Below are 24,213 nucleotides of genomic sequence, written 5' to 3'. Positions count from 1 at the left end.
CTAATGGTCTCTCGCTAGCCATGTGACAGACTGAAGGAAAGTGCTGGCCATTAAACGGTGTGATTGAGAGGAAGAGGGAGTGTGGGAAAGAAGAAAGGAAAGTCACGCCTTAATTAGTAATGGCAAGTTTATAGAGAGCCAGGGGTGTGGGATTTAAATGCAGGATTTTAATGGCCCTGTTTTATCACTCCTGCCAGGCCAAGCCTCAAACTGCCCACCACTTTATACGCACCCATGTACGCACACACCCACCTACCCCAACCCCGCAGACTCACGCATGCACACACAGACCTCTCAACATCTGCCTCACACTGTCCGTCCTCAATATAAACCAGTAATGGCCCGTGCGACCTGGAGCCAGCTGTTAGAGTATATTGTGTGCGTCATTTCACTTTGGAAATAATTCTTCTTTCCCTGTTTCTTCACCGCCAAGCATTGAGAGCAGATCTCAGACATATGGAATCACATTTTCACCTTTTCTAGCCTTCACTAGATTCTCGTTTAACTTTTCAAGTACTTTTTTTCCACTTTTAACCTCTTCTTATGGTCTTTTTTTTAATCTTATTTATTTATTACCATGCATACATTTACTTTTCTCCACTCATGAATTACTTTTAAATAATTAATTACAGGCATTTGCAGTTCTATTTTAGAATCCCAGATTGAGATTAATTCAGTTTTGTGTTTGGTGGTCTCCTCTACAACTAGTGTGGATGGTTGCTTCGGCCACCACGGTTATTTATCTATTTATTCATTTTGTGTGTCTTCCGGTGCCTTCTGTAGATTAGGATGTATATGAGTGCATGGAAAAACCAGAAGCACCAGCATTAACCTTTACCGAACCAGCGATAGCTCGAGAATGGCGTGGGATGCTTTTACTACCTCTCATCCTCCACAGGGCAACCTCCATCCCAGTTGATTTGACTGTAATGATTTCAGTGTGATCATCAAGGCTCTCCCTCTTCTTGAAGATGATGAAAAGTCCAAGACATGAGCAAAAATTCTCAATGGGATTTACTTCTCATAATTGAGAAGATCTCATCATACAACTAAAAACTATTCTCATTCATTGAACTTCCGGGGGGACCCTGGTGCGTTTTGAGCCTACAGAGATTTGAAGCTGTTAACAGACGTCCGTGTTCCTCTTTCTGGCTTTCATGCTAACACTTTCTCTTGTCATCATGCAGGTTTGATCAGACTCTTCCCAAAGAGCACTGTCCCACACATGACACAATTTTAACATTGAAAAGGAATCAATGTAGTGTCCCATCCTCCACACTCATTGTTTCCTCGTCATGTTAACTTTCACATGCTTACATCATTTTTCACCCTGTCTTGCCTCTTTATGCCATTGAATCTTATTAAGACATTGCCTGCTATGTATGTGACCTAAGTAGATAATTAAATTTTAATAGCCATGAGCATGTAGCAGTTTCTTAATATGTGTGAGCGATGACCTTAAGATCACCCGGACTGTTTTTCTGTTTGAAAGCTCAAGAGTTCGTGTTCAGAGTTAAATGTGAGAACATGCAGGCACGCTGCTGTTAGCGTATTCAGGTCATGTTGAAAGTGTCGGATTACATTCCGCTAATGTATTTTATCATTGAATGTTTTTTTTTTTGAAATCTGCTATTGGCTGCATTAGTGCTTTCATACTGAAGCAATATATACATGCTCAGTCAGGTCTCTGACGTCATGCTTTTACATCCGTTTTTGTCTCTGTTTGTACTCTGTTATTCTTGTGTTATCTCTTTTCCAGTAAGCTGACCAAATACCTTCATGTCTTTATCAAAGCTTTTATTGGCTGCAGAGCAAACACATGAGATTTAAGAGGTGTGCTGGGGTGCTCAGTCATCTAAGTTTGTCATTATTTGAATCTAGTGAGAGTGCTAGTGTGACTAACCGGTTTCTCCTCCGACGCACCGTGGACGCACCGGCTACGACGCCCCAGTAATTGCTATGGATATTGGGCTCATTTGTCTCTCTGAAATGTCTGGTCTGAGAGACTTTACCTAATGTATAATTCAGCATAAAAAAAATCAAACACCCCGTATCTGTATCCACCTCCTCATCTCTTTGAATATTGTTCCTTCATCCCCAGGCAAGACGTTATATGACATGAAAAACAAGGCACTGTTTTCATGTCAGCATGACAGGGAATGGAGAATGGCATTTATCCTCCAGCATGTAAGTGTTTAGTTCTGTTTAGTTGTCAATTGAAATAAGAGCATAATCAGTCAGTATCTCTAAGTCATTGTTTCTATGCTGTAGTTCTTGGTTAGCCTCTTTTGTTTAGGTGTTTTTTTTCCCGACTCTTCTTCACTGTCTGCACCCTTGTTAACTTTCATAGCATGAAGGTTGTACAATAGTATTAGCGAAGCATCAAAACACCAGCAGTCTTACGTGTCTGCTGTGCTCTGTTGGGGAGGTATCTGTTAAGAGCCTGTCAGGAGTCTCTCCTTGATGCTCTGCTGCCAGGCGCCTGTCAGTGGGCAGCATCATAGCTCCATGCTGCAGACTTTCCATTACTGCCAATGTTAAAATTCATTCTTTTGTTTCTCGTCCTACCAAAGCTGTCATAACTTTTCTTGCATCCCATCAGTAAGTGGAACTCTTTCTTGCCTTCGCTTGTCACCTCCCATATTTTATCCCTAGTCTTGAGAAGCCTGTGTGTGTTTTTTTTTTTTTTTTTTAAATCAAGTCTTAGCATTGAGTTGAATGGCCAGCTGTACCTAACAAAGCTGTCGAGTAAATGTTAAATTCAGACTATGTAGACCATTAGTAACCCAGTAACTTCCTGGAGTCTACACTGGTTTCCTAGCAACATCAAGGTCACAACAGCTGATCTTTAACCACTCTGTGTCCTTTTTTTACTATTTGGTTTTTATACAGATAAAACACACTAGTTAGTGAGCTTCGGAGTTGCTGTTTGGCAGGTTTTGTTTCCACAGTGTCCATTCTTTATGCTAAACTAAGCTAACTGGCTGCTTTAGGTAGCTTCAAGTAGTTGCCACACAGACTTGAGAGTGATATCAATCTCCACATCTGTCTCTTGACAAAAAAGCAAATAAGCATATTTCACAAAATGTATCCTATATCCTGTTCGTTCAAAACCGCAGATATAAAATTTTTAAGCCAGATTATGCTGAACATTATTGTAAATACTCAGCTCCTGTTTGCAAAGTACAAGGACTCTTCTGTAAATGTCAACAGAAAAGAAAAAATGCCTCCTTCCCCTAAACCTGAAAACGAAGAGACAAAGTTTATTAATGTAACACGCTTGTTAGCTGTCACTTTATTGCACCACATACTTCACGACATAATTCATGGCTTATTAGCAACATGTCATTATCATGGAAGTCAGCGTTCCTACGGCCAAACAACCGTCTGGCGCAGAGACAGGTCAACGAGAGCACTGCTGCATTCTGCCTTTCATTCAAACTCAAAATGAGTAATCACAGAATGAATGGTGGCTTAAGACCAAATTAACAATGTCCATTTCCTCCACCTAAGTAACAGCCTTCACTCTACTTCATTTTTGTCCTGTGTGACTGTTTTATCCCGCGGCTGTGAAATAGCTGTCTCAGTTCTTAGTGGACTTACTGTGAGCTCTCTAACTGTTATATCCACAGAGATCAACCGCATTGTATGTCTGACAAGGATTACAGCAATACATATCGCCATATGTGTCAAACGCATGGCTTTCAACTCAAACTCCCAAATCCTGTTTTGGGATTTGAGAGATTTTTTTATCTCATTTGTGTGCTGGGGTACACTGGAGTCCATAGCCGCAGTGTTTTTCTACCACTGTCTTGTGTGTCCTTGCCCTCTCTTTCTCCAGCCACTCTCCATGACTAAATCATAACTCGGTGCATATAACAAAAGACACGAAAAACAAGCAAGCCTCCATGAAGTAATTTTTAAGACTCTGCTATGCCTGACCTAACCTTGGCCCACTTCTTAAGATTGTTTGTCTCAACTTTGACAACTTGGATCATTTTTATCTAATGTCTGTCTGCAGGATATGACATGTAGCTATCTTTCTTTTTTTCAATAAATCCCATTAAAAGACCAAAACAACAATGCATTATTCCATCTCTCCACCCACCCTGTCCATGTTCTCAGCCCTGACCCCATTCCGTCATACAGTTGTGTTTTGAAGTAATCTCCTAAAACAGCTGGGCACCATAGGTTTTAGCAAGCATTTGTTTTAGGACTATTTTCAGCTGTGGATTGCTGCACACTCACTATTGAGTATTTACAGCTGCAGAACCCTCATTGGTATGAAGGAACGTGTCATCCAGTGCATAAATGTAGTTCACTAATGTGCCTTAATAGAGTTTAGACAACAATGGAGGTCTCTATCAGACTTTGACTAGACAGATAATAGTTGTCAGTATGATAAATTCTTTATTCATTGTCTTGTCAAAAAGATGTTGAAAATATTGACTCACCTGTCATATGATTCAACCCTGTATCATCCCCAGCATGTGGAAAGTGGCTCATAATTGGTATTTGCAGGGACCTTGATAATTATCATACGATTTCCAGTCCTGCCCTCAAGAAGTCAGTGTACCCGTAGAGAAGCTGCTGTTTTATATTGCTATGTAAGCTTGTCCAACCAACGCTGTATAAATAAAAGTTAAATAAATAAATATCAACACCGTAGTCCCGGTCTCCTCTTGCCTTTTCCCTCAGGCAGGTGTCGTCAGGCTTGTTAACATCTCTCTTGTTCTGCTACCCACTCTGCCACTGACTTTCCCTTTCTTCACCACTCCACCAATTTGGGCCTAAAGCCAGGTGTGTGTGTGTGTGTGAGTAAGATACAGAAAAGGAGAGAGAAGACAGATAGAAAGCACACAGTGAACCTCTCTTTCCTCAACTGAACAAATGGACGTGGACAACACCTGGACAGCCTTTGTCCAGTTGAAGCTGTGTGATTCAAGGAGACATCTTTCCTCCTCTTTAATCCTGCAGTTTTCGCCATCGTTCCATCTTCACTTGATTGCAAATTCCGTGATTTAATAAGAGGATACTGACAAAAAAGGATATATCCCCCTAGAAAATGCAGGACTGTGGAACCACTGAATGGAAGTGTTTATTTACTGTTGATTTTAGTCGATTTTAAATCTGAATTGATTTTCATGTAAACTGGGAAAGGTCAGATAGTTTTTATTATGTTGCTACTAATGTGTCACACTAACAAAACAAATTCATATCCATGCTGCCTTGGGCTTTGGAGCAGCCGACTGAGTTGAAGGAAACAAAACACAACAGCAGCAAGCTCTCTCAGAAGAAATAAACTCCTAATCATTGAGGGATAAAAAATAACCTGTGCCTGATGGAACTTGAGGCAAACTACCTGTGTGTGTGTGTGTGTGTGTGGGGGTCTGTGTGTGTGTGTGCCTAAGCTGGAAAGAAAGCACTGTATGCATGTCACACGGGTGGGCATCGAACCACCCACTCTGACTCAGCGCAACACCCACTTTTGGCTAGCTGAATAAAAACAATACTTAAAGCTCATATGTCACTCGGTGGTCCAGGCATGATGAAACGTGATGAAACAACACTGCTGGTTGCTCGCTGCCATTTTGCACTGCGATTGGTACTTGTTATTATTTCCCCTTGGATATTGATTTTTTTCCCTCTCTGTTGAACTTGTGGGCCCAGCGAGCAGGCCTCTGCTTCTTCCTGCTGCTCCCTGTCAACACTATTTCACAGAGGACGCACCAGCACGCACAGCGTACACACCCACACTGACACACACGCATCAAATACTGCGTGTGCTTGAACATGCAAGGTGCAAATGCAAACGCACATCTAAATACTTGCTAGGTCAATATCTCCCTCGGAGGAATTAATCTAAGGAACCATGGGGCCGGACAATGAACACAAAGCTGTAAGGCAACACATGCAGTACATGCAGTATTACGGCCGATGTGACAGGAGCCGAGTGTTGAACTGCATTGAGCCTTGCAAAGGATGGGCCCCGTGATAACTCCTCCTAGACACACACACATGCAGCTGTAACACACCGCCAACCGCAAGTCAAAGCGTCAACTGTCATTGGCTCATTTGACAGTTAACCAAAGCCTGAGCCTTTTAGAGGTAATCTCTTTGCAGAAAATAGAGCCATGCCCTATTTTTTTTTTCCATTTGCGTGGCAGCAATGCAGCCAACTAATCACATCCCATACAGAAAAAAAAAAGCTCCAGAAGAAAACCATGACATGTGATTAAAAGCTCCAGAAAAAGCTAGGATAAGAACCTTTACACAAAGCGCTGTGTTGCAAACGGTCAATTCAGCCCACTTGCTATGACAGTCTGCGGTTCTGTGGAAGCTACTGTCACTCAGTGTTTGTGGTGTCTGATTCACTGTTGCTTCCATTATCTTTTTGGTTTGTCTGGTTCCATTTAGTTTCCACAACAACTGAGCGCGTCCTTAATGTCAAACATCGTTTACACCGCTGATGTTGTGCAAGGGCATTGCTGCATTTGCTTAAACTTTCTTTAATGTGGTTTTTTGTGCCTACTTTGGACAGGTGAACTTCTTGTCTTACAACTCATAGGTGGTCTCCACTTTTCCGTCCTTCCTTGAGTCAGGCTGTGACAGCCCGCTGACTCGACCTTGAGGACAATCACCCTAAAATAATGACACAATGCTGAAGCCTTGGGTGCCCTGCTGAGCTGCTGCCTGCTGCTGCTCAGCGTGATGCCGCACCGTGTCCTTGTTTGTTGTTCTTTTGTATGTGCACTTGTTTGGATATGTGCATCTGTATTACTGTGTCAGTGTAGCATACAATGTAGATAAAGCATTAAAACAAATGCTGGACTGGGCTGTTACATACAGGCAATTAATGCTCCAATTGTTGTTACATGAATGATGAAATGTGGATGTGTGTGTATTTGTTGTGCACATGCACAAGTGGAGGAATTTGCATGAGTATGAAGAGGGTGTTTATATTTGTATTCTCAACCGGAGGGCTGGAAAATGACCTGTCTCCTGTGATTATATCCTGGGTAACCAGAAGTGACGTGGTAATTGTGAAATCTATTTAAAAGAATTGTTGCCTCTCTCTCTCTCTCTCTCTCTCTCTCTCTCTCTCTCTCTCTCTCTCTCTCTCTGTTTTCAGGTCATTATCAGATTTTCCTTTTTACACCTACATGTCACTGTTTTATTCCTACGGCTATGTTCTTGCTCTGCTCGGGGTCTATTTTCTCAGGTTTTTTTTTTTTCCTCTTGTTTGCTGATTTCACCCTTCTATGCTCTCCCCCTTTGCACTTCTTGTTGTCTGTGCATGTGCCACATGTTTTTTTTTCCCTCTGTTTCCTCTTCTCTCTCAGATTTTGCTTGTTTATACCAAAACCCAGCATCTGATCGATCCCTGTTGCTGAGATCAATAACACAGAGTGTCACAGCTTAGCCTGCAAACAGTGATGGACAGTCTCTGCTCTCCTTATACTTTCCACATGTTGACATATAGTTGTCTCTCCTCACTCCGTCCTTTTTTTCTCGCTCTCTGCTTTCACACACAGTGGCGTCCATTCCTCCCCGGTCTGAAATATGAAGTGATAGACTCAGCCTACATCTCCCTGTATACAGGTAAGAGCTCAGCTGCCCTGCTGATACATTGCATGGAAAGCTTCTGTCAGCTTGTTTTGGAAATGAAAGAAATTTCACTATGATTTTCAAAATGGACTTCAAAGTTTTCTGATGCTTGTGGCTGCGATAGAACTTTTTAATGAGAGAATAAATATTTATTTCTTTTTCAATTCCTAGACTTTTTCTCTAGCTGAGAGCCAAATAGAAAGAGGAAATGGTTCTATAAAAAAGAACTTTATTTGTCTAGTCTGGTATCGATCAGCAGTTTAATGTCACAGAATGAGCCTTTTCTTGAAACAAGATGTGCTTATCTCTTGTGCCTCAAACAGCACTATTTTTTTCTCATAGGGCAGCTGCAGATTGTCACTTTGAGAGTGTGGCATATCCTCTCAATGTGGGGCCAAGAGAGAAAATACAGAATCTAATAGTTGCTCTATTTTTCTCTATAGGTGTCATTCATAGCAGAGATGAGAGCACTAGCTCCTGAGTAGACGTCTAACCTCTATAGCTCCAAGAATAGCAGTGTGTCTCAGGGATTCAGAATCGTTAACAAGGGAAAATGCCAGCTGCACAGAAAATGATGTGTGGAGTTGTCATTTTGGGCAAAGCTGCAGGTTGCTATGGATGTATGCCTTCTTGTTTATGACTAGTTATGACAGGGAAGAAGGAGGCCTTGTGCAGTATATGAGGTCACCTGCTGGATGCATTACCATCTCCTCATCTGTCACCCACCCAACCCTACCCCTCCCTTTATGTCACGCTTTCAACAACTTGTCTTTTACAGAGTCGTAGCAGGAAAGTTGCGAGATGGGTGGCTCACCAGCTAAAATGTTCAAATTCTGTACATCCATACATATTTTGACACGAGAAAGTGATCCAGAACTAACTTTTTCAGCTCAGACTTAGTCAGTTAAGGAGGAAGGAATTGTACCAAACTGTATGAACACTGATTACTTATTTGTCTTGCAGATTTTTAATTGTTTTTTTAATATCTCCAGAGTGCGGCATGTCATCTAAATAGTTTTGGCAACATCCATCCTTGTGGTCAAAAATCCTGCCGACAGAATAAAGCTGAATTCTTATGTCAGGATAATTGTAAATGGTGTATTGTATACCATCTTAATTTGCAGGGCACTTCACTACAGCTCCATAATGATTCCTCGTGGGTTCAAGCCAAATACACCTCTTTATTGGCACGATCATACTTTTTCAGTACAGATCAGAATCAGGGAAACTACACCTAAAGGTGCAGCCCAGATGGTAGCTGTTAATGAATTGTTATACACACATACACATGCAATCTGAAATGTACTACAGACACTAGAAAATTCAAACGAGGTATTTTTATGGTATTACAACATGGACACGGTCTCAATATCTGTGCCTACAGAAATAATACTGTAGTGTTTTAATATAAGCCACTGCATTTGTTCAACATGATAGACATGAATCAAAGGAGAGAGAAGAGAAGAGAGTTCCATTATTTTCTTTGTTTGTATGCTTGTTCTGAGGATTTCGGTAACATAGATAATTAATTAGTCTTGGCAAGGCTTGTGTGTAGTGGAAACCAGGTATGTAAGCAACAGATGTCTTATTGTTAGAAGAAAGAAAGTCTAAAAAAAAAGGATTTCTCTGTGTAGCCCGTGCACACAGCCACACACACTGTGCACACTCCACCCCCTGGAGGATAAAAATGATGCTGACCACCCTGTTAATTATAAAGCATTTCTCCCATCAGGCCTTGCTAGTGACATGTCATTAATCACACATGCTCCCTCCTCCTTCCCTGCTATCGATTGGTATAATTATGACTCCGCTCTGCTCTGTTTTTGTTTTCTTCCAACTTTTTTCTTCATCATCTCCCTTCAGCTTTTGTGTCTGCACTCCTCCTCTTCCTCCCCGCCCTTTTGTTTCTCTCCTCGCTGCCTCTCTTTCCCTCTTTTTTCTCCCCACCTTTTCGCAGTCGGTAAAGAATCGTGATGATTGCGACACATGGCGTGTGATGCTTTTGTTTCAACAGCTAATATTATATTTGTGTCTCAAAACAGTGATCGCAATAATACATCTTTTCCTGTTTTCCTCTTCTACGTCACCTCTTCTTCTGCCTCACTCTGTGTCTCCCCGTCTTTGTATTTTTCAGACGAGTCCAACCTGAAGATGAACGGTGTGGACCACATCCCCCAGACCTTGGCCAGTCACATCCGTCTCCCAGAGGAGTTTCAGCCTCAGGGTCTGGAGGGAGGCAGCATCGTGCAGCATGGAGCGGATATGCTGAAGCCGGACCCCAGGGACACCTTCTACAGCAGTAAATCTGCCAGTCGTCATTTCAGGCTGTCCCCTTTTCTGTCCTCATCCTGGTTTCCTGGCTTGTCATTTTGTCTAACTGACTGATTGACTGTCTGGCGCACAGACTGTCTGGCTGTCAGTTTAGATGCATTCAGACGATCATTTCATCTGGCTGGCTGTGTTCCATCTCTTAGTGTGTTTTCCTTTGCCCTGATCATCTGCCCTTGCGTTTGTTGAACCCAGAATTCCATATATTTGTTTGTACCTGACCTCAAATATTTACCTCCCTTTCTCTCTTTGTCTTCTCTCCTCAGCTCCAATGATCGACCCCTCCCGACTGGAAAATGTTCTTCCAGCCTGTCTCTACTCTCCAACTTATGTAGTCAAAGATTTTCCCATCGCCAGATACCAGGGTCTGCAATTTGTAAGTCATCTTTTCATCAGCTACCTTCTGCATCACAAAAAGACCTGCCACTCAGGATCTGTGATTATGTTTTTGGGTGTCAGTATGTGTGAGAAATCGAGGTCTTACTAACATTGGAGCTGTGGGGTCATCAGAAATGCATCTAATTAAGGCAGAAGCCCTTAACCCTGCCAAAAAGTAGCCCTTTACAGAGTGAGCATACTATTCAGATCAAGTGGACAGAGAACACAAGAGTTCGTGCTGGTTTGGATGTCATCACTGCATCTCTCCCTTTTTTTTTTAGCACAACACAAGTGTAGCAGGTGGCAGGTAATGTTGAGCACTGCTCCCCCCTATAGGATTATACAAGTTATTGCAGCAGCTGCAGAGACAAAGTGATGGGCAGGAAATCAGTGCCACAAAAACACAAATCCATGTTAGATTTGACTGTATTCACCATAAGAAAACACAGGATTATTTAGCGTAAATTAATCCAATCTTCATAGGATGTTGCTAAATGAGAATTGCCTCCTTCATCCGTGTTTTCTGGGGTCGTTGCATTTTTGATTGACATTGACCTTTTCTTCAGGTGTATCTATCCTTCGTTTATCCCAATGACTTCACACGTCTGACCCACATGGAGCGAGAGAACAAGTGTTTCTACAGAGAATCCCCTATCTACTTGGAGAAGTAAGGACATTATTGCTTTTATCTCCGGGGGAGCTATGGGAGCATTTATCCCTGTCTTGTGCATACGAGCGAGTACACTGATTATGCAGAATATCTGTTCAAGTGTGAATTTGATGGCAGTGATTCATGCGACCTCTCACCAAGGGATTACGCTGATTGTGCTTCAAGAGATTTTGAAACTTTAATCTGCTGGTAATGCATGTGGTTTTGTGTATTGATGTGTGTGTGTGTGTGTGTGTGTGTGTGTGTGTGTGTGTGTGTGTTGCTTCATGCTCTGTCTGCCAGGTTTGGGTTCTACAAATATATGAAGATGGATGAGGAGGAAGATGATAGACCGTTTTTCTTCCCCAACCCAGATGGTAAATAATAATGAACACACGCACACACACACACACACACACACACACACACACACACACACACACACATATACACACACATATATGTATGTATGTATGTATCCATGCACGTACACACACTCTTTCAACTTTGTATGTCCTTCATGCCCCCAGATTTCCTAGAGGAAGAGGAGGTGGTAGATGTAGAGGACGAAGCAGAGATTGTTGGAACGCAGCCGCCCAAGAAGTCATCCAATCCCAGCCAGACCAGCCACACCTCCAACCCATCCCACCAGCACTCAAAACCTGGGCCCACACCAGCTGGCAGAGACGGGGAAGAAGAGCAGGAGGAGGACCCTGATGAAGACGAGGAGGGAGCAGTCAACAGTATCATACACCGAAGAGAAAGGCGACACTTTCCTCACAGAGATGGACAGATAGGTAGGGATCTAGACGGAGACTGGGGAAGAGACCATACAAGAGGAAACACCAGACAAGACACCAGGAAGGGAGTTGAAGAGCCCCAAGAGAGGGTGCTTCAGCCCGACGTAGACAGCGTGGTCCGGGGTCGTTCCCTCTCTTGGATCCGCACTGGTCCTGCAGAGTTGGGTCCCGGCAGGAAAGGGGGAGGAACAGGTGGTGGCGGGGGAGGAGTAGACAAGGGAGCTGAGACTCCGCCTAAACTGAGCAAGTCGTCACTGCTTTTCCCTCAAAAGTCCTCCTTCTCTGCTCTTGCCAGCAGAGCTAAGCAGATCCTCAGCAACTCCGCCCATAGCAATAACCTCCATGATAGCAACAACAAGGTCTCTGGAAACAAGAAGGACAAGAGGGAGGAGAACAAGATCTACATCACCAGGCCTCGACCTGCCAAGGAGCGGGAGAAGGACAGGGAGAGGGAGAGGGAGCAGCGACGGGAAAGGAGGGAGGAGAGGGCATCTCGCCACCCTAGAGAGGTGTTCCCGGGGGTTTTTCTGTACCAAACTGGGAAGACCACAAGGCTGGTCAACCTGGGTGCCAAAGGGCATGTCGGCAGAGGCATAACGGGAGGTAAAAGTCTTGTTAGTGCCCCTCAGCTCTGGCCCAATCTCCCCACAAAAGAAGGTAAGACATCTCCTCACAATGGAAGCAGCAACATACAGAATGAAAGTATACAGAAGTCTGGGGCAAAACACCCAGAGAAAAGCAAGAGGAAAGGGAATCACCAGGATACCAAGACAAATGTCACTGTTGGCATACCCAGCAAAGCGGACCCGCTAACCCCACTGTCCCATCATAAAGATCCCCCTCCACCTCCAGTTAACTCCACAGAGAACACGCTCCAAGGTCAATCACGAGTCACTTCTTACCTCAGGACCTCAGAGATCACAGAGTCCCAGCAGCAGCCAGAACCGGACCCAAACCCGGCAGAACTCGACCAGGATATAAACCGCTCTAATCCCGACCCTGACCCTGATCCCGAGCCAGAACCAGAAGAGGGCGAGATGTCGGACTACAGCTACGAGGAGGTCGAGGCTCGGCCAGGTTGGGCAGAGGAGAGCATCAATTGGCAGAGGACCTTCTCAGTCAATCCGATGGACTTTGAGCTGCTGCGCTCTGACTGGAATGACCTGCGCTGCAACGTGTCTGGCAACCTTCAGCTGGCAGAGAGTGAGGTGGTGGACGTGTTGGCGCAGTACATGGAGAAACTCAACGAACGCAACGGAGGGTGAGGATAAAGGGGAGGGAGGGAGAATGATATGAGGCTAAAACAAGGGCTCATGTTTTCCTCCAAGCCTCAAAGTTGAAATTATGGTCTCTATGCTAATCAATGTGTAAAGCAAGAAGTAATTTTACAGAGAACATACTGGTCATGCCCTCGTGCTTTGACTTCATGTTAGCAATCCTCTGTGCACTGATTACCATTTTCCTTGCTTACAAACCTTGACGTTATTTGTGTAAAGTAGCTTGGCCATTAACTCTGTTTTTTAACCCCATATGACACTGTACTATCTTCAGATAATGAGTAGCCAAGTTTTAATTAACCCAGTAGTGAGAGCGATCAAGACATAGTGTTTTATGACAGTCATGTCATATTTCAGGGCGTGGACAACCTGTCTTTGTTGTCTTAAGCCTCTCTCTGTCTACACCCCAGGATCTACACCCTGCTGCGAATCATCAACGTTGAGAAACGGCGCGACTCAGCGAGAGGTAACCGTTACCTGGTGGAGCTGGAGCTAATGGAGAGAGGCCGCAGCGTGGTGCGTCTGTCAGAATACATTTACCTGCTGCTCCACCGCAGCAGGCAAGGAGAGGAAAGTCTGGAGAACACAGACTCTGCCCCGGCCTCGGCTCCGGCTTCGGCCCCAGCAGTTGCCACGCCCAGCTTCGCCACTCCGGCGCCTCCTCCCTCCAACAGGCCCGCCGCCCGGCCTGGAGCGACCCCCTGGAGCACTGCGTACGCTAAGCCTCTTCTCTGCCAGCCGGTCATGTTGCAGTGGAGGAGAGATGTCATGGTGCACTTTGTGGTGCCAGGTCAGTCAAAAACTTTACTTCAGTTAACTTTCAGAATTGAATAATTTATGCGGAGCCAATTGTTAAACCAAGATTATTCAGGCTTATAATGAATTATTCATTCACTTTCTACTCAAATGGAGAAAATCCAGCACATGCAACGAATATACATCATTAGAGGAAAAACAATTTTTTTGTTTTTCTAACTTGCACTATACTTGTCCCTTTGTTCTTACTTCTTTTCAGTGAAAAACCAGGCTCGCTGGGTACAGCAGTTTATCTCTGACATGGAGAATCTTCACCGCCAGACGAAGGATGACAATTTCAGCATCATCATTGTCGACTTTGAGAGTGAAGACATGGACGTGGAGCAGGCACTTCGAGAGAGCAGCGTACCGAGGTGTGTGCATGCAACACAGTCCGTAATATGACTTCAAATAGACATCGAAATGTCACCAATTGCTTCCATGTGATGTGTGTGTATATTGTCGCTTTGATAGATATGAGTACCTAAGGAGAGAAGGGAACTTTGAGCGCTCAGCTGGACTGCAGATCGGAGTGGACACTATTGAGGTTAGAGAAACAAACACACGGAGGCAAGACAACAATATGTGAGCTGGCAGAGAAAAGACACTCGCTGAAGGTCAGCCACTCACACTGACCACATGACCTTTACTGGCTGATGGACAGACAGAAAGAACACTCGTGCATAATGAATCCATCACTGCTAGGCCGCCCTGTCACAGGCTGTGGCTCTCGCCCTTATCTCCGAGCCTCCTCCTGCTTCCCTTCGTCCTCTCCCACAGAGCCCAGCTGTGGGCGATGGGGAATCGCTTAGACAGTTGGCTGCATTTTTTCTGTCATGTGTATGCCATAGCTGTCACATCCATTCCCTGTCACAGGTTATTTGTGTGCATGTGCCCTTACGCCGCTCTCCGGCTGTCTCTTTATCACACAAGCATGCACACCCACCCAGGGGGGCGTGGAGCGGCTGGAAATTTGGACAGACGTTGATCCGTCAGTTGAGTGTCAGCAACGTCACGGTGGGATGACAGGGCTGCCACTCATGTCTGAATGACCTGCGGGCTGTTGAAGTGAAGACGAGCCACGGATGCTGAGCTTCTCCACTTTCTTTAATCCTAAAATCCTATATGAGGCGCGTGCGAACATTCACTGACGTACACACAAATTTGCACCACCTCATGCACAGAATCTTCAAAACGGGCTCAATCACACACATTTTTATTTTTGCGAGATGTGGGAAAGATTTAGAGATTATTAAAAAAAAGTTTTGTCAATTAACGCGTGATGTTTGTTTGATGTAAATGCGTTTCCTTTTGCAGGATAGTCACAGCATCGTGTTCCTGTGTGATCTGCACATCCACTTCCCTCTCAACATCTTGGAAAGCATCAGGAAGCACTGTGTGGAGGGACGCCTTGCTTTTGCTCCCATCGTCATGAGACTCGGCTGCGGCAGCTCGCCACAGGAGCCTGATGGTACACGCAGGCAGACACTCATCTGTGCTCATGCAGAAATAATCACACTCACGTATTAACATAGTTTTCAAGTTTTTAGTTTGACTTGTCACTCAGGCTCACTCCCCAGTTACAGCCAGCAACTTTGAATTCACAATACAGGTTTTTACATGCATAATAGACGCACTTGCAACAGAAGCACATACTAGGCATCAGGCTTTCAGGTTTTATCATAATCACCGTTGATGCAATCGCATGCAAGAGGACCAGTTGTTCCTTTTTAAGTTTCTTTTTGCTCTTTCCACAGGTTACTGGGAGGTAAATGGCTTCGGCCTGTTTGGAATCTACAAGTCTGACTTTGACAAGATTGGAGGGATGAACACAGAGGAATTCAAAGACCGCTGGGGTGGAGAGGACTGGGAGCTGCTGGACAGGTGACCCAGCAACAAGTCAACACAATAACCCTCCAATGAGTTCATGTTTGTTGAGGCTGTGTCAGAGAGATGTTGACTCAACTCTACAGCAACTTGCTCAGTTGTATTTGGAAATTATATGCTTTGTAATGGTTAATGCGTTTAAACAGATTTTGTTTTGGTTTATTTTCTCATTTACATCTTCAATGATTGGCCCATGCAGATGGTCTTGGTTTAATTTGTGCTGGATATACCTCTGCCTTCACCCCATAATAAAAGGGATGAATATAATTTCATTTTTTGTACCCATGATATTGAAAGTGATTAGTGTGTTTTTTAAGCAAAAGTCATTTAATCACAGTTGTATTATGGTTGAGACAGAAATATGGAAAATGAATATATGAATTATCCATTTTCCTGAGCAAATGAAACCAAAACTATCTGTGTGTCTTGATAAAGTACCTCCCATATGCAAGTTCGGTGACACTTTAATTAAATGAAAAAGAAGCTTGGCCACAGTCACTGTTCTTGAATATTTTGATGCAATGATTGTTGACCCAATATATTCTGTTGGATGAAAAGATCCCATTGATTTGCTCGTAATTCAACATTATGACAAAAACGCTGGTTTAACCCCATGTTTCTCCCCCTATAGGGTACTGCAGAATGGTTTGGAGGTAGAGAGACTGCGCTTGAGGAACTTCTTTCACTACTACCACTCTAAACGTGGCATGTGGAACGCCCAAAACAAGAAAACCCCTAAGGGATAACGCTCCCTGCTGGTCGGAGGATTCTGAGCCTCCCTGCAGATCCACTGTGTGTGAGAGAGACCTGTAGGAGCTCGCTCACTGCCTGAACTCTGCCTTTTTTGAAACCGGCTCCGTTTAGGGACGCCTCAGTTTCGCCATCGGCCCCTCTTGTATGCTTGTCTGTATGAGGAAACGGAGTCCAAATCTGAACTCTGCAAGCGAGCCGTTTAGGCAGATGGACCTGAGTCATCACTTTGCCTCACTGACTGAACTACTGTACAGAGAGAAGAGAGTTATTTTTGTTCTCCTTCTCTCTGTCCTTTTTTTGGTGCAATGTTTTGAGAAAGACTGGAAAGCAGCTGTTTTTGTGTGCGTGCGTGCGTGCGTGTGTGTGTGTGTGTGTGTGTGCGCGCGCTCGTGTGCGTGTGTGTGCGTGTGCGTGTGTGTGCGCGTATGCCTGGTATGTATATATATATATAAGTGTACGTGGGTGTTGCTGCTTGTGTGTGCTTATGGTGACAGGAAGCACCTTTTTTCTAACCAGGAGATGTGAAGACAACCTAAGATCTTTTTTTCTAACACGCTCTCACGTGGGAGCCTAATAGAATGTGTGTCAACATGTTATTCAGATAAATTCAGACATGGTGGCGTAGCTCCAGTAGAGGAACTCTGTCTTTGGTAAGCAGTATTTCTAAACACATCAACTACTACCTGTTGGATATCATTAACCAGTATGACCGAGGTGCTGAAGTTCTCCTGATACCTGATATTGTGAAACAAACAAAGTTTTTGAATCACAAAACAGAAACTGACGGATACATCGTCTTTATGTCTCTTTCTGTCCCTCTCTCTCCCTCTGTATCTCTTTTCTCTACAACTCATTTCTGCCTCTTTTCATTTCAATGCCATGCTAATTTGTGTCCGTTGAAACATTATCTTTAGCACTACTGCTGTTTCGTACTATCAGTTTTACCTACTACATCCATATTATCGGTTATGACTGGATTCATTTTGTTTAATTAACTGAAGCAGTCCTGCTGTTAGTTATTTAAAAAGGGTTTTAATTTCTCCTGACTGAGTTTGAATGCACTAACATTTGGGTTGCAATTGTTTTCTGTTCTAAAACACTGAAACAGTTTACACCTTTGAACTCTACTGACGTATTCTTCATTTCCTCCAGATCTCTAACCTCATAGTCAACTGGAACATAAAACTGATAACAGGAGGGAAGCAGAGGTCAACGACAGCTTTTGATTTAACGTTGTCACACATCTTTTCTTAAAAGCATTTCCTGAGCTCAGCATTGCATTTCAAATATTGGATTCGAGGGATTAAATCTCTATCTCTCATATTAAAATACCACAGAGACGGGAAATGCTTAGCTATTGAAAACATCGACACTCCTCTTTTAAGCTTGCGCAAAGCTCCAACAGAAGGGAGACCAGTTCATGTGTCGGACACGATGTGGCAAGGCATGGCTGTTTCACAAATGTGTGCCTTTATCAGGGTTTGGCTGCAGGCAGTTTTTTAACTACTCTAACGACAGAAGAGGGCAGGGACAGATAGAAATACACAGTTATTTATCAGCAGGCTGTAATGTCACTGTAAATTCAGATACTCTGTAAAAGAAGGACATATGGTTCACTTCAATGGATTACAGATGTGTCAGTGTGTTTGTTATATTACCTTAGAAGCAGAAGTAGTGGTCTTTCCAAGCCAGTTGCCCCATTGGTGAGATAGATAGAGATGGTACTAATGACTACTGAGTGAAATCAGGAGGGGTGATGGAGACTCACTGGCAGCTGCAGTCCAGCAGGACCCCACCTGCTCCCATTAGTTTGGCTGGAGGCCGGGCTCCTAATGCCTCTGTTTATGCAACATGGTACTTGATATTGATGGGGAGTGGCTGGAGGGCTCAAGGCTGGACATAAATGGATGAGAGTTAATGATCTGTTATTGACTACATGATTGTGCCCTCCAAGACCCTTTCTTTGCCTCTACAGGAAAAAAGGTCTATACTGTACGTCATTTAACACTGACATGGGATTATTTAAAGAACAAAAGAAACACATTAAATATAAGACTATATATATATAAACATAAAAATGAAAAATAGGAATATACATTCCAAGGTAATTTCTGTGAAATTGTTTTGTAGAGAAAAGGTTTTAAGAATGTATTGTACTTTTATTTTCATTTGTTGGTTTTTGCAAATAAAATTTTATGCTTACGTCCAGTTAATTTTTCTGATGCTTTTTTTTTTTTCATTTATTTTGTTTATTTTTTGTCTCTTTGTAAGACATTTGTCAAAATATCAGTTTCAACAAACGGTGTAGTAGAAGTATTTTAAAGAAAGCTCTATTCCCTATGTGACCACATGGTGGTGCTCCACCCACATATACCCACCTGCAGAGGTACAGTAGTTGGGTGGCTTCAAAATGAAACAAATGAGTACATATTTTGAGCAGAGGTGGGTTGATTTTTTGTGGGAGGAAAACATAATTTCTTCAAAATCCCCCTCCCACACACACACACACAGTGTCTAGTCTCACTTCCTTTCAGCAAACTATTCACCCATTTCATTTTTAGCGTGTCTGTAACGTGATGCTAAAGCAGTTTTATTGTCTCAGCAACAGATTGTATCAAGCTCAATGGATTTACACACAAGCAAATCCATAAAATTCACTCTCCAGCCTAAAAGGGGTGAGCGCGGCACAGGACCTCCAGTTGACCTGTCAAATCTATTTCTTGAGATGCTTTTTTTTTAAACAGATATCTTCAGTTAGATTCAAAATGTTCATGCTCTGCTGCACTTTTATTACTAGCTATAAACACACACATAAATATGATATCATGTTAAACCCCCACTCTGTTTTTCTTCTCTGAGACTGACATCACTATCCACTTACCAATTCTGAGCTAAATTGATCTAATATCACATTCTGTTTTATGACCAATGCAGAGAGAAAAGCAAACATTATGAAACATTTTGAACTCCAGCAGAGCTCACATGTTTTCAGGGCTGCATTTAATCACTTGCAGAGTTTTTTTTGGTTTTGAGTTGTTGATCCCCCCCGTGTGCCGCTTTGCTCTGGGTGGCGGGTTGGCTTGACGTCTGCCCTGTGCATGTACGCACACAGAGAGGCCGTGAGGTAAGCGCTGTCCACACCACAGCTACATGAGGTCTGGATGAGGCAAGCGCTAACCTCCTGTGATCTCCTCTACTCCCTGTGTGTCTCCCGATGTCATTTAGAGTTAAAAGCTGTTACTTTGAGTAAAACTGGGGAAGTTAACTGGACTCAAAGATTGACTCCCTCATTGAATCACTCAGTCAGTTCCCCTGACTGAGTGATTCACAGACCATAACATGCGAGTGTGTATGTGTTTGAGTCACTTTTTCCACTTTCAATACACATAACACGTTCTATAAAGATTGTATATGTTCAAGAAAATATCCATTACAGCCGCTTTCACAAAGTGTTGCAGTCCTGCAGGCATGCAGGGTGAGTGTTCTGCCCCTAAACCCATTATGTAATAGTGTTGGACTCTGTCCCAGTGGAGACACACCCTACCTGCCTATGTGAGTGCAGAGTGATGAGAAGCAGGTAGTCACAGGCCTCTTCAACATGTTTGCTTTATTTTACCTCAAGCATGTTACAGCACCTAACCAGGAACAACAAACAGGGCCACACGACGATCCACAACTGAGGTTTCTTAAGAGGATTTGCACTGACTGTGTTTTGAAAGCAAGAGCTGCCACTTTTTTGACTTTATCCTTGCTGAACTGGCACCAAATGAGCACAAAGTAGTGGACTGGGCACAAACCATAGAAGCCAGTGCCCTGTTTCTTAGTCCAAAATGTAAAAATGGATATGAAAAAATAAATAAACAAAAGAAAAAAACCAAGCAAAAATTGCTATTGCAACACTTCTGTCTTCCATTCAATTCTTGGTAAGCTTTTAAAATGTACTTTCAGTAAAAACCTTAAGCCTCCTCAAAGCAGAGTAAACGCTACCCCACCTCTTACACCATTACCGAGGGCTTTACAGATTCAGTTTCTATTCCAGACTGCAGGTGAGAGATTAACCAATGTGTAGGCAGCAAGCCAAGTTCCCAAGTGTCAACATGAGGAGAAAACTGAAGTCTTGGCTTGGTGTGCACTTTGGTTCCAGGTAACTAACCAGAAGAAGTCCGTCACTCTCCATTAGTTATTAATATAATAATTAGTTATTAATATAATAACTAATTGAACACATAACCACTTTTTTTTTTTACGTTTAATCACAGTTTAATCTGTCATGGATTAGTTGGTGAAATGTGACGATGTGAAGTACATCTATACATATCAGGTATATCATCAGAGGGTCCCTTGTACCTGGAGCCATCAGACCATCAGACCAGCCATCCATCTATCTATGTATCTATCTATGTATCTATCTATGTATCTATCTATCTATCTATCTATCTATCTATCTATCTATCTATCTATCTATCTATCTATCTATCTATCTATCTATCTATCTATCTATCTATCTCTGCTAAAATGATAATAAGAAACATTTAAAGACTGTAAACACAAGTGGAAAACAGATGAAGTAATGAGTGGACATGAATGTGCGAAAAAGTATGTGACAGGAGCATGAAAGCAAATACAGCCATAAGTAGGTCACACATGTTAAGGGAATTTGTTTGATGCTCATTTGAGGCAAAACAAAGTTTACTTATTCTCCCTACCTCGGGAAAAAGTTGGAGCGGGTGCTGATTGGCTGCCGCAGAAGTCGGCCCTCTCCTGATTGGTGCTCGACCCGCTTCCGTGTTGTCATTCAGCGGCGGTCCTGCCCCTCACACGTCCGTCTCACACACACACACACACACACACAGAGCTCCTCACCAGTCACCGGGACGGGAGAGAGATGAGGTAAACTGGGACCTTTTCACGCTCTTCTGCGGAAACGAAGCAGTTTGTGTCTGCAGGGCGACCAGGCGGGACATGTTGCGATAAATGACCTCGGGTGTGTCTGGCTGTGTATTTGGAGAGCGGGGAGACATTTTGTCGTGTTTTAAAGTGAGTGAGTGCGGATACTGGAGGAAAGTTTAAACCCCTCGCGCTGCCCGGGGAAAGGTGCGACTTCAACTTCTCTTGCTGTCCCGTTTGATAACAACAATATAGAGTGGTTTTGGTGGAAACATCACCTGTCTAGTAGGACTGTATCTGCCCGTTGTTTCTCCGTCCTGCACTGAACTCTGGGAAGCAGCATGTCTGACAAGTGTTGCGCTGTGTAACCAGTTCATCCAGCTCGGCGGGGAGTTTCGACTGCTGCTCGACTGACCTCCAGGTAAACGGCTCTTCCCAAGCATCCCTGAACGCGCCGTTTCACAATAATGGCTGGTTTGAGCAATGTCCACATGAAAACCCTGGAGGACCTGACGCTGGACTCCGGCTACGGGGCGGGGGACTCCTGCAAATCCCTCAGCCTGTCCTCCTCCAAGTCAAACTCCCAGGCCTTCATGACGGCCCCTCACCGGGGCAACTGGTGGTACTACTCCGGCTCCATGAACAGCAGGAACAACAGCTGGGACACGGTCAACACTGTCCTCCCCGAAGACCCCGAGGACATCTTCTCCAAGTGCCCCCGCTTACCTGAGCTGGAGGAGTTCCCCTGGATCGAAGAGGAGGTGGCCAAGATACTGCGCAAAGTGGCCGAAAGTGGGAGCAGCAAACGGGGACCCACACCTGAGTTTTCTCCGGAGGCCGTGAGGCGGCTGTCAGCTCTCCTCCGCAGGGCTCTGATCCGCATCTCCAGAGAGGCTCAGCGGCTCAGCGTCATGCACTGCCGCTGCACGCGCTTCGAGGTGCAGAGCGCCATGAGGCTGGTGCTCAGCTGGTCCCTGGCCGACCACTGCGTCTCCGCTACGGTCAAAGCCATCTCCATGTACAGTATGAGCGCCGGGGAGCTGCTGAGGAAGGGCAAGTCCGCCCGCTGCGGCCTCTCCTTCTCCGTGGGACGCTTCTTCCGCTGGATGGTGGATACCCGCATCTCCGTGCGCATCCACGAGTACGCAGCCATATGCCTGACCGCATGCATGGAGGCACTGGTGGAAGAGATAGGAGTCCGGGTGCTGATGGCCGAGAGGGGTCACTCAGGGCCGGATTGGGGGTCAGCAAACCCAGTGAGTGCAGAGGCCCTGGAGGGGGTGGTGAACAATGATGCAGAGCTGTGGGGAGTCCTGCAGCACTATGAGCACCTGATCTGCGGGAAGAACGCCAATGGTGAATATATTTAAACTATTTTTACAGTCAACTTAAGTCAACAAAATGTGGGTAGATTGTAAGTGGGTTTTCTGCTGTGTGGTGATGGATGTCAAAACTTTTTTTTTCTGTCACCCACTCTCCTTTTCAGAGTGCTGGTCACCACTTTCCACTCCCTCAGTGTGGAAAAGGTGAACTGTGGCCTGCTGCTGGGTACAATGGCAGCTCTTTGTATGTGAGCGTTTGATGGATTCTTTGCTAATTTGACCTGTCAGAATAGGAAAATAACAGTGCAGAGGCATCTGACACGAACAAAGGAAGTCTTTTCCCTCTGACCATAGCCGGACAACGAGTAATGACTGCTGGGTTCTGTGTTTAACAACCAGCCACATTTGATTTTAACTGCTTCACTCTTATCAGTCAGTTGCAGGATTGATTCCTCACACGTCACTCCTAGTCTGCTGTTTTGATTTAGGGTGCAGAGAGCCTTCAGAGCACAGGCAGGAGGCTTGTCTGTTGACACAGCTCTCTGTTAATGCTGACTTCACCTCTCATCCTCCTGCTGTGTTGGCTGCACTCCTTTCAAATACTCCCCTTCTTCCATTTCCTCATCCAGCTCTCCCCCTCTCCTCCCGTTGGACAGATCCCTTTCACCCAACACCATCTCCACATATCTTGCATCACTCTTCCTCCTCTCTCTCTCTCTCTCTCTCCCAGCTCCAGCTGTGCATCCTGCTCCCTGTTCATTTGTGTCCTCCACCCTTACATCCCTCCTCAATAAACTCTCTTTCTGTTCCCTCTTTTGTCAAACCCTACTAGACTTATAGCGCCTTTTTTCTGTGGCTGTCTTGGCAGCCCAGTGTTGAGTTGATTCATGAGCTTGTGTTGGGACAATGTAGCCAGCCTTTGTTTGTGGCCCACTACCAGCTCCCTGGAGCAGAGCTTCTTACTGCAGGACAATAGCCTTTTGTTGTGTGATCGTGCAGCTTAGCCCAACGCAGAGGGAGTGAAAACAAATGCTGGGGAAACTGGTCATACACATCCATGTGCATACGCAACATAGAGAGTGGGAGGGAGAAAATAACTGGTGATAGCCATTACTACAGAGCTGCCTGCTCTCTATTGATCTAAGTTAGTATGTTATCATGCAGAAGCACCTTTCTACGCAAGCTCGGAGTGCGTGTGAAGAAGAGGTTAATGCTGTAACACTGCCAACCTCCCTCAGGCCTGGGATCAGTTGGCACTTAACACACAGCACTCTCACACATGTGGGCACACACTCATTCACTGTTACCTGACATTTCAAATTCAGTTCAGCTTATACCGGCTTCACCATAATATGCACAACATTTCAGCCTGCGAGTGTTATGTGGCCATATGCTTGAGTTAAAGCTATGTCATTACAAAATAAGTTAAAAAGCAGATTTTGTCCCAGTATTTAACCAGATGTCTTTTGGTTGGGTTTCGACTGGCCTATTTTGGTGAGTTCAGTCATTGGTTTTGAGAAAGGCCAGTG

The 24,213-nt window shown here is 44.3% G+C and overlaps 2 protein-coding genes across 2 annotated transcripts in view; both read left to right on the top strand.

Annotated features, from left to right (window-relative positions):
• The window catches only part of b4galnt4a (beta-1,4-N-acetyl-galactosaminyl transferase 4a), a 119,552-nt gene extending 103,084 nt beyond the window's left edge, over nucleotides 1-16,468 (top strand). The window contains exons 9-20 of the mRNA XM_070831226.1: nucleotides 7,536-7,602; nucleotides 9,743-9,907; nucleotides 10,203-10,312; nucleotides 10,881-10,981; nucleotides 11,267-11,340; nucleotides 11,494-13,024; nucleotides 13,451-13,830; nucleotides 14,056-14,209; nucleotides 14,310-14,382; nucleotides 15,153-15,306; nucleotides 15,593-15,719; nucleotides 16,354-16,468. Of these exons, the coding sequence (XP_070687327.1) occupies nucleotides 7,536-7,602; nucleotides 9,743-9,907; nucleotides 10,203-10,312; nucleotides 10,881-10,981; nucleotides 11,267-11,340; nucleotides 11,494-13,024; nucleotides 13,451-13,830; nucleotides 14,056-14,209; nucleotides 14,310-14,382; nucleotides 15,153-15,306; nucleotides 15,593-15,719; nucleotides 16,354-16,468 (3,051 nt within the window). The remainder of the gene's footprint in view (nucleotides 1-7,535; nucleotides 7,603-9,742; nucleotides 9,908-10,202; nucleotides 10,313-10,880; nucleotides 10,982-11,266; nucleotides 11,341-11,493; nucleotides 13,025-13,450; nucleotides 13,831-14,055; nucleotides 14,210-14,309; nucleotides 14,383-15,152; nucleotides 15,307-15,592; nucleotides 15,720-16,353) is intronic.
• Nucleotides 16,469-21,674: 5,206 nt separating this feature from the next.
• Nucleotides 21,675-24,213, top strand: part of abtb2b (ankyrin repeat and BTB (POZ) domain containing 2b) — a 43,252-nt gene continuing 40,713 nt past the window's right edge. The window contains exon 1 of the mRNA XM_070830132.1: nucleotides 21,675-22,718. Coding sequence (XP_070686233.1) covers nucleotides 21,830-22,718 — 889 coding nt within the window. The 5' untranslated portion in view covers nucleotides 21,675-21,829. The remainder of the gene's footprint in view (nucleotides 22,719-24,213) is intronic.

The sequence above is a fragment of the Pempheris klunzingeri genome, chromosome 5, assembly GCF_042242105.1.
Source record: "Pempheris klunzingeri isolate RE-2024b chromosome 5, fPemKlu1.hap1, whole genome shotgun sequence".
In the NCBI taxonomy this organism is placed as follows: domain Eukaryota; kingdom Metazoa; phylum Chordata; class Actinopteri; order Acropomatiformes; family Pempheridae; genus Pempheris; species Pempheris klunzingeri.
This window is presented reverse-complemented; position numbering and strand designations above follow the sequence as displayed.